This window comes from Kwoniella shivajii, chromosome 9 (assembly GCF_035658355.1).
Source record: "Kwoniella shivajii chromosome 9, complete sequence".
NCBI classification, from domain to species: Eukaryota; Fungi; Basidiomycota; class Tremellomycetes; order Tremellales; family Cryptococcaceae; genus Kwoniella; species Kwoniella shivajii.
The window spans coordinates 1,166,591-1,180,140 of record NC_085916.1 but is presented as its reverse complement, the minus strand read 5'-3'; the positions used below and the strand labels follow the sequence as shown (position 1 = coordinate 1,180,140).

General features: G+C 41.0%; 6 protein-coding genes across 6 annotated transcripts; 2 read left to right on the top strand and 4 right to left on the bottom strand.

Moving 5' to 3' along the window:
* Positions 1 to 137: 137 nt before the first annotated feature.
* IL334_006771 (uncharacterized protein) lies at positions 138 to 1,666 on the bottom strand (the record flags this gene model as incomplete). The annotated part of the gene is made up of 3 exons (XM_062938468.1): positions 138 to 280; positions 355 to 620; positions 744 to 1,666. 3 exons carry the CDS (start codon positions 1,664 to 1,666, stop codon positions 138 to 140), a joined length of 1,332 nt encoding a protein of 443 aa, XP_062794519.1.
* Positions 1,667 to 1,982: 316 nt separating this feature from the next.
* On the bottom strand, positions 1,983 to 2,531 carry IL334_006770 (uncharacterized protein; the record flags this gene model as incomplete). The annotated part of the gene is made up of 4 exons (XM_062938467.1): positions 1,983 to 2,024; positions 2,148 to 2,287; positions 2,387 to 2,434; positions 2,492 to 2,531. The coding sequence occupies 4 exons, from the start codon at positions 2,529 to 2,531 to the stop codon at positions 1,983 to 1,985; spliced, it is 270 nt and encodes an 89-aa protein (XP_062794518.1).
* Positions 2,532 to 2,879: 348 nt separating this feature from the next.
* On the top strand, positions 2,880 to 6,903 carry IL334_006769 (uncharacterized protein; the record flags this gene model as incomplete). Its single annotated transcript, XM_062938466.1, has 8 exons — positions 2,880 to 3,155; positions 3,225 to 3,991; positions 4,101 to 4,218; positions 4,280 to 4,399; positions 4,471 to 5,418; positions 5,503 to 5,694; positions 5,780 to 6,319; positions 6,379 to 6,903. The coding sequence occupies 8 exons, from the start codon at positions 2,880 to 2,882 to the stop codon at positions 6,901 to 6,903; spliced, it is 3,486 nt and encodes a 1,161-aa protein (XP_062794517.1).
* A 387-nt stretch (positions 6,904 to 7,290) lies between these two features.
* Positions 7,291 to 9,500, bottom strand: IL334_006768 (uncharacterized protein; the record flags this gene model as incomplete). The annotated part of the gene is made up of 7 exons (XM_062938465.1): positions 7,291 to 7,469; positions 7,576 to 7,751; positions 7,845 to 7,909; positions 7,984 to 8,166; positions 8,305 to 8,606; positions 8,700 to 9,116; positions 9,257 to 9,500. The coding sequence occupies 7 exons, from the start codon at positions 9,498 to 9,500 to the stop codon at positions 7,291 to 7,293; spliced, it is 1,566 nt and encodes a 521-aa protein (XP_062794516.1).
* An 882-nt stretch (positions 9,501 to 10,382) lies between these two features.
* Positions 10,383 to 11,911, top strand: IL334_006767 (uncharacterized protein; the record flags this gene model as incomplete). The annotated part of the gene is made up of 4 exons (XM_062938464.1): positions 10,383 to 11,001; positions 11,066 to 11,485; positions 11,569 to 11,765; positions 11,831 to 11,911. 4 exons carry the CDS (start codon positions 10,383 to 10,385, stop codon positions 11,909 to 11,911), a joined length of 1,317 nt encoding a protein of 438 aa, XP_062794515.1.
* Positions 11,912 to 12,261: 350 nt separating this feature from the next.
* On the bottom strand, positions 12,262 to 13,327 carry IL334_006766 (uncharacterized protein; the record flags this gene model as incomplete). Its single annotated transcript, XM_062938463.1, has 5 exons — positions 12,262 to 12,311; positions 12,498 to 12,610; positions 12,865 to 13,001; positions 13,079 to 13,148; positions 13,242 to 13,327. 5 exons carry the CDS (start codon positions 13,325 to 13,327, stop codon positions 12,262 to 12,264), a joined length of 456 nt encoding a protein of 151 aa, XP_062794514.1.
* Between the last annotated feature and the right edge of the window lie 223 nt (positions 13,328 to 13,550).

Below are 13,550 nucleotides of genomic sequence, written 5' to 3'. Positions count from 1 at the left end.
CTAGTTCTTCATGTACATTCTTCTCTTTCTATCTCCGTCCCGGCCAATCCACACCGCGAAAAGGCAACATTCTCCAGTGTTTCCCTTTGTCGACCGGCAGTTGCTCATAATCCACGCAAATGACGGTTAATGATAGCCTATGCTTTGTCCACTATATTATCCCAGCTTCCCCATGACCCAGAGTCATTTCCTGCCAGCCTCAATTCAACGTTCTCGCAAGCTGGTCCTCCGAAGAATCCTGTATTTCGCCATTGCTTAAGCTGAATTACTGGGAAGGGGCCTAAACACAATATGGACATCAGTAAAACCTCCCAGAAAAGCAAAATACAACGAGTCAATCCAATCCATGCTCACCAAACACTTCTCTTTCGACTGGTCTTTGAGCTTCCGGCAGATTCCTGACGTAAGCCATGGAGAATCTATATTGAAATTGCCTCGTATCGACCGGAGCTGGACTCGCGGCAGCTGGACGTGAACCATTAGAAGCTGATTTATTCGATGATAGCATACGTTGTATGCTCTCTTTTGATAATGAATAGACATCGAGATGACCTATTGTGGTGAGAGCAGAGACTATATTGGATAGATTGGTGAATGGGTTAGAAGTATGTATTGGGTCGCTGGAAATGGAAATGAAGCACTTCGCTGTCAGTTTAACACCCCTTCCGCATTTGTATGTACAGGTTTCCGTAATAGCTGTGCGCATTAATGTGATATGATTTAGAAAAAGGATCGAAACTCACATTTGCTCTTGTTCAGAAGCCATTAATTTCTTTCGTTCTTTTTGTCTTTCAGCCCAACTTTTCTTCTTCCCACCTGTATTTTGCAATTGTTCTTCCTTTTTCTTTTGTTGTTCAACTTCGACGCCTAATCTCTGTAAACTTTCCAGTATAGTTTCACCTCTTTCCATTAAACTCAAGGCATCATTTAATAAACTCAATTCTTTTTCTTTACTTCCCGTTTCTTTTTCTTGTTTTTCTTTCTCAATTCTTTCCCTTTCCCTATGTGCTCTTCTAGCTTTTTTGATTTCGTCTTTATCTAAGTTTGTTAACCATTGATCGTGTTTTTCATTTGGATCTTTTTCATTTTCTTGATATTCTTCACCGTTTGATGTGAATCGACCTTGAGTCATTTCCGATTTCATGTTAAAAGGTGTGATATCAGTTCCCATATCACCATCCAGTCCTTCTTTGCCATTTTTACGCATTTCTTCTTCTTCAGAATCAGAGTTTTCTTCATCACCATTTCCACCGTTTTTGGTATTGATACGTTCGAATTCTTGACCTTCAATTTCGTTTAAATCCATGTATTCTTTGTCTTTCCCCTTGCCCTTTTCTTTAGCACTGGCTTTTTCTTTTTCTTTCTCGTCAACATCATCAGCAAACATATCTACATCATCGTCTTCTTCCTCCTTATTTCCTGGTCTACGGGAAGGTACAACACCTTCTTCATCATTTGACGAATCACTTCCATAACCTTCTGTATCTTTCAATGATCTCTTAGCACGCTGTTTCTCTTTTGCTGCACCTTGCGGTAAGTCATCTTCGAGTAAATCATCTTCGTCATTTGATATAGAGCCGGAAGGTGAATCAGCAGGGGGAGAAGATGCGAATCGCGTTCGTTTAGGTGCCGTAGAAGAAGATCCCCCGGATCGTTTCACTGGCATGGCGGGAGGGATTCAGCAGGGTGTGTTCAAGTCTGGTAGATGCGGCAATGGAACAGCAGAGAATGAGTGTCGATCAATCTTGGTTGCAGTGGGCCTACTGAGCTGGCAAAGTATGTAATTGTCGGATGAAAACACATCCTCTCAAACTGTGAGTTCAATTTACGTGTGGAATGGTGGCAAAACCCCACGTGGCAGCCCGATGATGCTTTTAGAGTATTACCGACATAAGGTGCACATCTGGAATGATGAATATATAGAAAGCTACAAATATACATGTCATATCTATCTTTCTTCCCATCATCTTTTATATGGTATATTACAGTTGTACTCCACGAGGATATCTTCTATGCACTGCCATCTATGAGGATCAATCAGAAATATCAGTATGACCACTAGTGAATGATTAACTCCAGCTAGTTCCGGACTCCCATCTGATCTGGATGAAAATCTTCTAGACACAATGAAATTATGATAAACTCACTTGTAATCCACAGAATATGACGAAAGCACCATAGATCAATGCGGCAGCATAACATAATTTAGATACGTGATCTGGATCTTTTGGATCTTTTGTTGAACCTGTTAAGACCTCGACATGTTTACCGTACAACGATCCTAAAGCTATACATGATTTCCTTCAATCAGCTATGAACTCGAATCCAGGTATTCAACAGCTGAACATTTGACATGAGGGGTATGAATAAAAAGAAGGTATCATACCTAAGAGAATCACTATTCCAAATACGGAGAAGATTGTACAACATCCAGCTTTAATTCAATGTCAGCTCAGTCGGACTTTTCATCCAAGAAAAATGCTTAGCTCACCTAGACCTGCTGATACCACTGGACGTATGTTTATTGGCATCTTGAGGTATGTCTTTTGCTATGATTGTGTGGGATGAAACTACAGATCGATAACATCCATATATGAGATATCTTATGGTCAATGCTTCATTCATTGAGAGTGATGGTGGGATTGAGAAGCGGGTAGCGCCGCTTACTCTCAACCATGTTTATTATTTGATGTGATTCATTTATCGTTATTTATCCTAATGCCTTCCTGAAATCTAATCTCGCAAAGATTTCTGAAAGATGGAATGCTGATACTCGTTTCAGCTAGATACATAGGATCCTACCAATCTTTTATTTCTAGAACAAAGAGATATCCCTGGAACAGAAATCATTTAAGAGGGAGAGATAAGGTAAACGCAAGATGGCCAAAAAAGGAAGAGGGTCAAAATCGACTAAATTATTAAACAAAACTGCATCAGCCGCAACAGGATCAAATGCAACTGCTGGACCATCAACAACGACACCCCTAATCAAGAAACATCTGAAGATCAGCGATGAGCTCAAGCAAGCTGTGAAAGATCTAGGTGGGGATGACAGTGATTTGGATCTGATAGATGGGATTGATGAGAGTGGTGATGATGAACCTAATGCTATATCTGCAAAGTCTCCTAAAGCGGAGAAAAAGGGAACTGACGAGGTATGTCCAGACTCTTTTCATATCGAGATGTGCGGAGAGAAGAATCTGATAAGTTCAATGACAATGTAGAAATCACTCAAAAGGGAATTAGGGGATTTCATGAAAGAATTGGATTTCAAATCTGTCGGAGGAGCTGATGTAGTCAGCGAAGATGAAGAGGAGGAGGAAGGAAGTGTAGCTGAGGACGAAGAGGAAGAGGATGAGGAAGAGGACGAGGAAGAGGAAGAAGAAGAGGAAGAAGAAGAGGAAGAAGAGGAAGAAGAGGAAGAAGAGGAAGAAGAGGAAGAAGAGGAAGAAGAGGAAGATGAAAGTAAGGAAGAACAGTCCACAATAGAGCCCTCAAAACCAACGAAGAAAACTGTCGTAGAAGTTCCTAAAGCTACATCGACCAAAACATTCGATATCGATTCAACTAGTGCAACCAATGTTCCAGCTACATCATCATGGACCACACTCCTACCTGATCTCCCACCACTTGAAGCTCCCTTAAAACCTATACAAGGACATGCTTTCAATGAAATACGTCAAAGAGCTTTCAACTTGTTAGATAATTTACCCCCATTGAATCGAGCTTCTTCTTCTGCAGATGCAGCGTTCATCTCACAGATATTGACTTCAGGTACACATCAAGATAGGCTTTCTGCTCTGATATTGTTAGTAAGGGAATCACCTGTACACGCAATGAAAGAATTAAATAAATTGAGATTTATGGCAGGTTGGAAAGAAGATGGTATAGGTGGTGGTTCAGGTAGTAATAAAGATCAAAGAGTTGCTGTAATGAAAGCGATTGCAGATTGGTGGGTAAATGGTGGTGGAAAACAAAACGGAAAATTAAGGTAAATTCCCTCGAACTCCTCGAATATCTCTTGTCTCCTTCTGTGAAAAGGTAACTGCACGACTCCGAGAAGCTTGCTGATCAATCTACAATGTCGTGGTGATACACAGATACTTCGCAGATCAACCTCTTCTTGCTCATCCACAAATCACCGATAGACATTTATTGATGTACGCCTTTGAGGATTATCTAAAGAGATGGTTCTTCAACTTACTGCAAGTACTTGAGGTGAGCTGTCATCTCGAGCCAATTCCCGGTTTAAACAACGCGAGCTGACCGATCGAGATAGGTTCTATCGCATGATACACTCCCATTCGTTAGGACTCAAGCCCTGCACATCGTGTATCAGTTGCTTGCAGGAAACGCTGAGCAAGAACAAAATTTGTTGAGATTAGGCGTCAACAAACTTGTAAGTAGTCATCAGACGACAGTCAAAAGTATTGCATATAGTATGTGGAGCTTATGTATTCAATCATATAGGGAGATACCGACAAGCCAGTTGCTTCCAAAGCTTCTCATCACATTCTCCAGCTCTTGCAAGCTCACCCAAATATGAAATCCGTTGTGGCTCGTGAAGTCTCTGCATTAGTCCTCAAACCAGTAGGTCAAGCTGCGGCAGCGGCTTCGTCAGGATCTCATATCAAATTTGACGATGATACAAAAGGGAAGAAACCTGAAGAAAAGAAATCTGATACCGCCAATCATGCAAGATATTATGGTTTGATCACTTTGAACCAAATGACGTTGACTAGAAACGATCAAGAAGTAGCTGGGAAACTCGTTGATTTATATTTCGAAGTATTCCGCGAAATCTTAGGTGATGGAAAGAAAGATAAACCTATTGCGGGTCGTCAAGGTGAAAATGGAGAAGAAGAAGAAGAAGCAGAGATTCCGGAAGAACAAATTCAAAAGATTGCAGGAAAAGTCGATAAATGGCGTGGAAGAAGGAAAGGATCCAAACCTAAGAATGGAAGAAAATCAGCAATTGAACAAGAAGAAGAATTAATCGAAAATTCAGAGGCTAAATTCGTTGCAGCTGTTTTGACAGGTATAAATCGTGCTTTACCTTTTGCTAAACTTGATGAAACAAACTTCATAACTTATATGGACACCTTGTTCACTATAACTCATAAAGGGACTTTCAACACCTCAATTCAAGCTTTAAATTTAATTTATCAAGTCTCAAGAACAGATTCAGAATCAAAACAAGTCGTATCCGATCGTTTCTACAGAACCCTATACGATTCATTATTTGATGGGAGATTAATCACCTCTTCAAAACAGGCAATGTACCTCAACTTGCTTTTCAAATCAATGAAGAATGATGATAGGATAAATCGAGTGATGGCTTTTGTCAAGAGGTTATTACAAATGTTAGGGATGCATCAACCTCCTTTCATCTGTGGTGCTTTATATCTGTTAGGAGAGGTGAGTTGAGCTTTTTTCAAATGTTGAAAAAAGTTTTTGTCTTTGGTAAAGAGGCTAAAGCTAATTGTCCCGCAACGGTTATAGTTGTTCTCATCGACCCCCGGATTGAAGAAAATGCTCATCGAACCTGAGGATGATGAAGTCGAGCATTTTATGGATGCCGATAAAACTCAGACCACCGAAGAGAAAGTCAGAGCTGCTACTGGAAAGGAATATGATGGGAAAAAGCGAGATCCGTTATATGTCAATGCTGATTCAAGTTGTCTTTGGGATCTGGTAAGTTCAATCAGCACATGACCCGCACCTTTTTTGCATCGGAATTAGGAGGGTATCGAAGCTGACTCTCTGAACATCGTTCTAGATACCTTTCTTAAATCACTTTCATCCATCGGTATCACTTCAAGCCAATCAACTGCTATTGTCGCAAGATCTAACAGGATCATCAGATATATCATTAAATTCTCTAGTGTCATTCTTGGATAGATTTGTCTATCGAAATCCAAAGAAGACATTACAACCTAAAGGAGCATCAATCATGCAGCCCGCAGCGGCATATGACAAATCGGGTATGATCACACAGAATAAAGGCGCGAGGTCAGATGGACAGATGGTCAATTCAGAACAATTCTGGAGAAAGAAAGTGGATGATGTACCTGTGGAAATGTTGTTCTTCCATAAATATTTCTCGGACAAATTGAAGAGATCAGAGAATATCAACAGTAAGAAAGGAAAGAAGACTGCATCGGATGATGAAGACGATGAAGAAGACGAGGAGGAATTACCTGAAATTAGTGAAAATGGTTCTGATGATGATGAAGATGTTGACGTTGATGATGAAGATGCAGTGGAGGACGAAGAAGAGGAAGAAGGAAGTGATCCTGAAGAAGATGAGATCTGGAAGGTAAGTTCAGTTCCGTGACCATCTAAAACGTCGATCAAGCTGACATAGTCATACAATAGGCAATGAAAGCTTCCATGCCTAAAGCAGATGAAGACATGGGATTATCCGATGTGGATGATGACAGTGATGACATAAGTGAAGATTCATCTGTGGAAGGTGATGACGATGATGCGTCCATCTCGGAAGGCAAAGAAGATGAAGAAGAGTCTGGTTCAGAGGCTGGAGCTGAATCTGAATCTGAACCTGAGATTGAAGTTCCATCGAAAATAAAGAGTAAAGACAAGAAGAAAAGAGCAAGTTCGCCAGTATCATCAGAATCTTCTTTCCCTGACTTTGACGATGAAGATGATGATCTCCTATCTGATTCTGAGATGCCAAATATCCGCCTCGAAATCGATGATTCAGATAATGAAGATCAAGATCAAGAAGAGGAAGAAGAGGAGGATAAAGTGGAAGTTGGAAAAAGGAAACGAAATGATGAAAGGAAAGAAAAGAGAAAGAAGAGGAAAGAATTACCAACTTTTGGTTCTTACGAAGATTATCAAGCTCTCATTGAAGCTGGAGGTGATGAAGAGGATATATAGGCATTTAGCTTGGTTTTGTTTCTGCTTCTGATCATTATTGTGTATGCATTTATAGTTATTGTGTGCGTTCTCGGAATCGCCGGGAATATGATATACATTTGATTGCCATTGGATATCTATCACAGCACGTTGTCGGAAATAGGAGTATACATACATAAATACATTGATAGTTTATGACTACAACAAAACAAAAGCATATGGTAATTTTGATAGCATGTACAAATGGATGTGGATGATTATGCGTGTTTTGATGAGGCTTTTCATGGTTTATGAAGATGTGACCTTTTGTCAATGTACTGGAATACATCCCCCAGCCCTGACCTCATCCTGGGTCTATGCTGTCACTGTCAAAGCGAATCGGTAGTCTATCGTCGGAGCGGAGTATCACTAACCCCCAATACCTTCTTCCTCTTTGCCTCCTTGTTTGACACCGACGCTTGCAGGAGGTTTGAATTGACCGAAACCTTTAGCCTCATATAGCAGATCCGTTCGAATGACATATTTGACCCCTCCTGAACCTACTGCCGAGCCTTCATGAAGCAATGAACCTGTTGTATCTCCGTGGGCTGTATCAAAACGATTATGTTTAGTATTTCTCCATTGCTCTCATCGAGAGAACCATATCATGCCAGTCATACCTTGACCCCCATAGGATGAGAACATCAAACTCACGGAAGCATAATACAGCACCTTGAATAGGTCTTACACTTGTGGCTTCCATCAATCCGATCCTATCAGAAGGCAAAAAGAACGTAGTACATCCAGTATCTTTTGGTATATCACCTTCTCCATTGAGGTATACCAGTAAAGTGTATCTGGACCATAATGGGTCTTCCGGTGGCGATGAACTGTAAATATGTAAATTTCAAAATCAACATTTGTTCACGTATAAGTGTGAAAGGTATAAAGGATATCCAGATGGATTGTTCTTCCCAACTCACTCGTGCAGGTATTCTCCTGTGGTGGGGTCTAATCCAGCTGCTGGCCAAGCACCATCTATATGGGGCTATGACATTCGATGAGAATGGCATCAGCAAAACGATTATTATATATGATTGATTGTAGCATTTAGTGACTCACCCTGTACAGTTGATTCTCCGTATATTGATATACCCTAAATCTAGCATTTATGCCTCTGACTTTTCCGCCTCCATTGCCATCCACGCTTAAAGGTGCAGTCGCAGGTACGAAGGGAAGTATAGATGAATAAAAATGATCGAGGAATGAAGAATCAGATAGCCAAACAAAGTTTTTCGCTAATATCTGTGTGAAGTGAAGAAGTGATCAGCTTTATGCCACAAACCTTGAGATCCCATTCTTGAGATCCCGTTCTTTTATCAATATCTCGTTTGTACGTTTCCGAGCAGACGAACGACGATGATGGTTGTCATGTATACTTACAGATGTCTTGTTGATTGCGGATCCTCCAGCAGCTTCATCTTTTTCCCACCCGATCGCTTCTGCAGCTTTAACGATTTGTAAACATTCTTCAGGGGTGAAAACGTCTAAAACTACAAAAGCACCCGGAACTCCAGGTACGTCCACTTTACTCGGTTTCGTTCTTTGCGAGGTTTCCAAAAGACTGATAGCTCCTGGAGATGAACCGTATACTGTTGAATCGTATAGATTAGGAGGTTTCCTCTCTGCAGCGCGAACGTGGTGGACAGGTAGGAAATTCGGGAATGGTAATGTAGGTGGTGTATCTATAATATGGCGAAGGTCAGGAGAAATTCAGCCTGAGGTTTCTTTTTCGAGGGAAAGACTTGCAAGGAAAAGGGTAGAAGAGAGATGCTCACCGAATAACGTTCCATTCTTGATTTTTTCCCAAATTCGAATCTCACCTTGAGTATTTTCTCTAGCTTTCCAAACCTGTTTTCTTCTGACAACATCATTATCATCCATCCCCCCACCTCCACCTCCAATCTTCTTGTCATTGAGACTTCCTTTTGTCCCCAGAACTTTTCGTTCATCTGATACATCAGAAGTATGTGACATATTTGCTATTCTCAATATCATATCCAAACATTTCAAAGCTTCTAGATCCCCTGGACTACCATCCGCACCTGAAGTAGCATCACATTCCCTTACCCATCTTTGCAATGCGCCTAGTTTAGGATGTAATTTTCGAGTATACATTTCGAACAAGTATATCAAGGCATCGGTAAATCGATAATCTGATAATGCTGTTGATATTTTCGAAGTCAAAGAGTTACCTAATTGGTCAAGATGGATTTGACATTAGCTCATTAGGTTCTATACTGTGTGATACGAACATCTATAAATCGATTTATTTTGATATTATAGATTTCCTCTATTATATATATCTCTGTTGACAAGGAATGTTCTCACTCACCCAATCCAGATCCATCAGCCATGACTCTATACAGCTCATGTACTTTTCTCTTCAGCACTTTCATCTCTTTCTCACTCAGTTCATCTGGGAATTCACATAACGTCTCAAGAACGTTGATCGTACATTCCAAGTCCTCTGATTCGATCAAAGTGGTTGAAGAAGGTGAATCACTAGGTGGTGTAGGTAGTTTTGCAGGTTGAGCAGGGATGGCTGCGGTTCGCTTTCGTTTATTGTTCTTGCCCATGATGAAGGAAGCGAGTGAGCCGAATGTAGAACTATCTCTGATATAAGACAACGAGGAGATGTCGCTTGCAAGACACTTCACTTCACTTTGATTGCATCTGCACTCAAAAAGTTGGACTGACATCTGACCGAAAATAAAAAGATGAGAGTTTATCGTAAAATACATTCGGAAGGCTCCGGACACAATCGTGGCTCTCGCGTGGTGCTTAGGCGAGACCATGGTATGATGTGGCATTATTCAAGGTTATGTCCTCGAGTGATACCAGATTTCAATTACCATTTTAGCTCGATTCATCTTTTGAGAAGTTTAATCTCTTAACCGTGGTTCAGCCATCCCCTGCAATTCCACACACACACACAAGGCACGATCCCAGAGGGGGAATGTGTTTACCCTGAAAAGCACTCTTTGTTTTTAAGCAACGCACTGATCGTCTTTCAGGGGTAAGGGGACGCGTTTGAGCTTTTCCCCCAGTTCTTTTTGTGATTCTTTTATATCAACCTTTGAGCGTGAAAATGGCGTTTGTTGCTCTTTGTGAAAAGATGAAAGATGTCCATGGGATGGCAATATGAACTAATGATATATGCATCGATCCATCATCACCATCATCATCCAACTGTCATTCAACCTTTACTTGTCTCCATCCTTCATTCTGCATCCTCCATCCTCCCTTCATTCTCATTCAACTACACAGCTCTGTGAGCACAGACCATATCTCATCGTGAAATCACTCATATAATCATATATATATCCTGGTGATATATCAATCTGCCATATAAGAAAAACAGAAACAGAAACGAAAAGAATAACATACAAAGCGCAGCGCGTTACTTTCTCAGTACCCCATTTTGCCAAATCTTGCCAAATCTTGCCAAATCTTCCATCATGTACGCTACCACCTTGTTATACCTACTTCCGTTACTTTCCTTACCACTTGCAACGGCGTCGGCAAGTAAAGAGACCAGAGAACTGTATCAAGCAGCAGCTAAAAGGGCTGCGTCTCCCGAAACGGATAGTCACGGTCATGGGAAATACAACGCTTTGTTGAACACTCACGGACATGGACATGTTGGACGTAGATCACCTAGTAACCATCAAGGTGGAATAAATCAAAAATTAGTCAGAAGAAAAGTGTCAAAATCAAAAAAGAGAGGTACAACTTGTCGTGTGACTTCAACCGATTCGGCAACGGCAGACTCCGCGTCCACTTCTACAGCAACTATACCAGCAGTTGCCAATAACGCAAAACCAACTTCTTCTTCGTCTTCTTCACCGTCCTCTGATTCAGAAGACAGCGAGACCGCCTACTCTACCATGTCATCTTCTACCTCAGCCAACGATTGGGAAAGCTCATCAGTCACTCCTGCAGCATCATCGACGACATCTGCACAGGTCGAGTCTACTTCTGCTGCTTCAGGATCAGGATCAGGTTCTTCTGGTAGTAGCTTGTTCCCTTGGGGTCAAGGTAGTGCGAGTTGGACAACATCCGAAGGTGGATTGTCATGTGAGATTTTCAATTTCCATACTTTATACGCGTAGCTGAGTTTTGTGAAACACCGTTGATATAGTCACCGGAGCATTGAAACCGTTAACAGCAGGAAAATTACCTTCTTCAGGTTCCGCACCCGATGGGACAAACGCTTTAGTAGCTTCTTATCCAGCGGGTACAGTTGGATTGACTTCAGCTGGATTTTCATTTTATACAGAAGGAGCACATAATGGTGTTCAAGTTGACAATGCCAAAGAAGTTTCATTCTCTTATTCAGTTTATATGAAGGACGGATTCGAATTTGTCAAAGGAGGTAAAATGCCTGGTTTATACGGTGGTACTTCTTTATCTCAAGCGAAATCTTGTTCAGGTGGAAGACAAGATGGTAGAGATTCTTGTTTCTCCGCTAGATTGATGTGGAGAACAGATGGTGCTGGTGAAATTTACGATTATCTTCCTGTACCCTATACCACCACAGATACTGGTTATGGTGAATCAAGTGAGTGAGACTTTCCTTTTGTCTATATATCTTTCTCTCTGTCATCCTCTTCAGACACTGACTTGTACTTCGCTTCCATCAAGTCCAAAGAGGAGCATACACTTGGTCAACAGGAAAGTGGACAACAGTGGCGATGCGAGTCAAACTCAATGATGTTGGATCAGCCAATGGTGAACAAGAATTATTCGTCGATGGTCAAAGTGTCATTTCACTTAAAGACGTCACTTTCGCTACTAGTCAAGGAACCAAGATCTACGGTATAATGGCTCAGACATTCTTTGTGAGTTGACTGATTTTCCTCAAGATATGGTCTTTCACTCGCTGATGTATTTCTATCATTCTTAGGGAGGTCATGAGGCCGATTGGGCATCACCTGTGGACCAAAATATCTGGTTCAAGGATTGGTCTCTTGCCGTTCTTGCTTAGACATTACATACAGGCTTACAACTAAGAGGGAAAGGTTCTGGTAATTCTTCTCCCTCCGTTTGGTGTTCACATACTCAAACTAGTCGCGCATTTCTTTGCTAGAGATATCTTGTTTGTACATATTTATACGGAAGGGATGCATGCTTCTTCTGGTTTTCAAAGGTGACGATCGATGCCATTAATCGAATAATTTACTGCACATTGATTTCCCTAATCAGATCATTTTAACATCTTTCAAACGTCCGTCACTTCGTGGTTGAGGTGTGATACCTGGTCGATGCATTCGTATCACTACAAGTAACCCAATAAAGTAAGAATATTCAACACTCGGCACTTTTTGAAGTGAACGTTTATTCCTGTATAATCAGTTCTTCGACTTTCCAATCTTCGAACGAGTTATCTATTCCATCCAATTCAAGTCAGCTATACTTTTCCACTTTTCTCATTCAGATGACATCGTAGATAATCAAGGCGATAAGGTGTTATTCAGTATTGCGTCTTGAACGAGAATGTGAGAAGAAATACAATACTCAATCTGATACAATCTCTATTTCGTCATTTTTTAAAGATAGGTTTGGAGACTCACCAGGAAGATATCTCCGTATTACCAAAGGTACTTTCTTAGCTGCTAATTCTTTTAAAGCTATTTCTAATGGATCCGTTTCGCCTTCTACCGGCACGAGGACAGGAGCGTTCATACTGAGATTTAAGCACATGTCATCAGTAAAAATACTAAGATATAGGATGATGATCATTCTAAGAAAACGGCGTGAGATGTGGAAAAAGAAATGAGTAAATGGGACTAAGCCTTGAACCTTTGTGGTTACTCGTCTTTTTTTTTGCGACATACAAGATTTCACTCCATCCGAATAGATTCTTGCTTCATCGACCAAATCTCATCTCCGTCCAGACCAACATCTACCGCTCAAGTCGAAACCTCATTATTCACTCACCTGATCTGTAAAGCCCTCGTACCTAACACTCTTGCTCTTTCATACTTGGTCATATAAGGGGTAGTCACTCTGACTTCGTTGGGTTTGGCTGCTTTTCCCGTACGTTGTCTTTCACCTTCTTGAGGAGCGTTTGATTCCTACGATACGAATAATCAGATCAATCAGTGAGAGAGAACTGCGAGTGTGCAGACGGTAAGATAGTGTAAAGACTCACGACTATCATCGTTTCATCAATCTCATTGTTTGCACCTTCTTCTTCATTTTCACCGTCCTCATTTTCGTAGCTAGCCATCACGGTTCGTTCCAGTCAATATCGAGAACACACAAATGTATATATAACCACCTGTACATCTGGAAAAGAGACGACTCATGCTTACTTCAATGTATCAGGATCAAGATAATCATTCTCGTAATCGCCTCCTTCAAAATCCCCACCTGTGTCCATTCGTTCGTCGTCTGACATTATGGTTTTAGAGCGAGGAGGATTGTTGGGGGAAGTTGCGATTGATGATTGGTACTTCCAGATTTGTCAGGTAGTAAAAGTATTTCTATGGGTAGTGTAGGCAAGTGAATTGGTCCTTTCTTTTGTTTTTGGGTCGGATAGTAAGAAGAAAAATGGATCAGAGAAAGAAGGAATCAAGTTTGCAAAGTGAGGTTTGACGAGCGAGAGGTCGTCGATAGTAAGT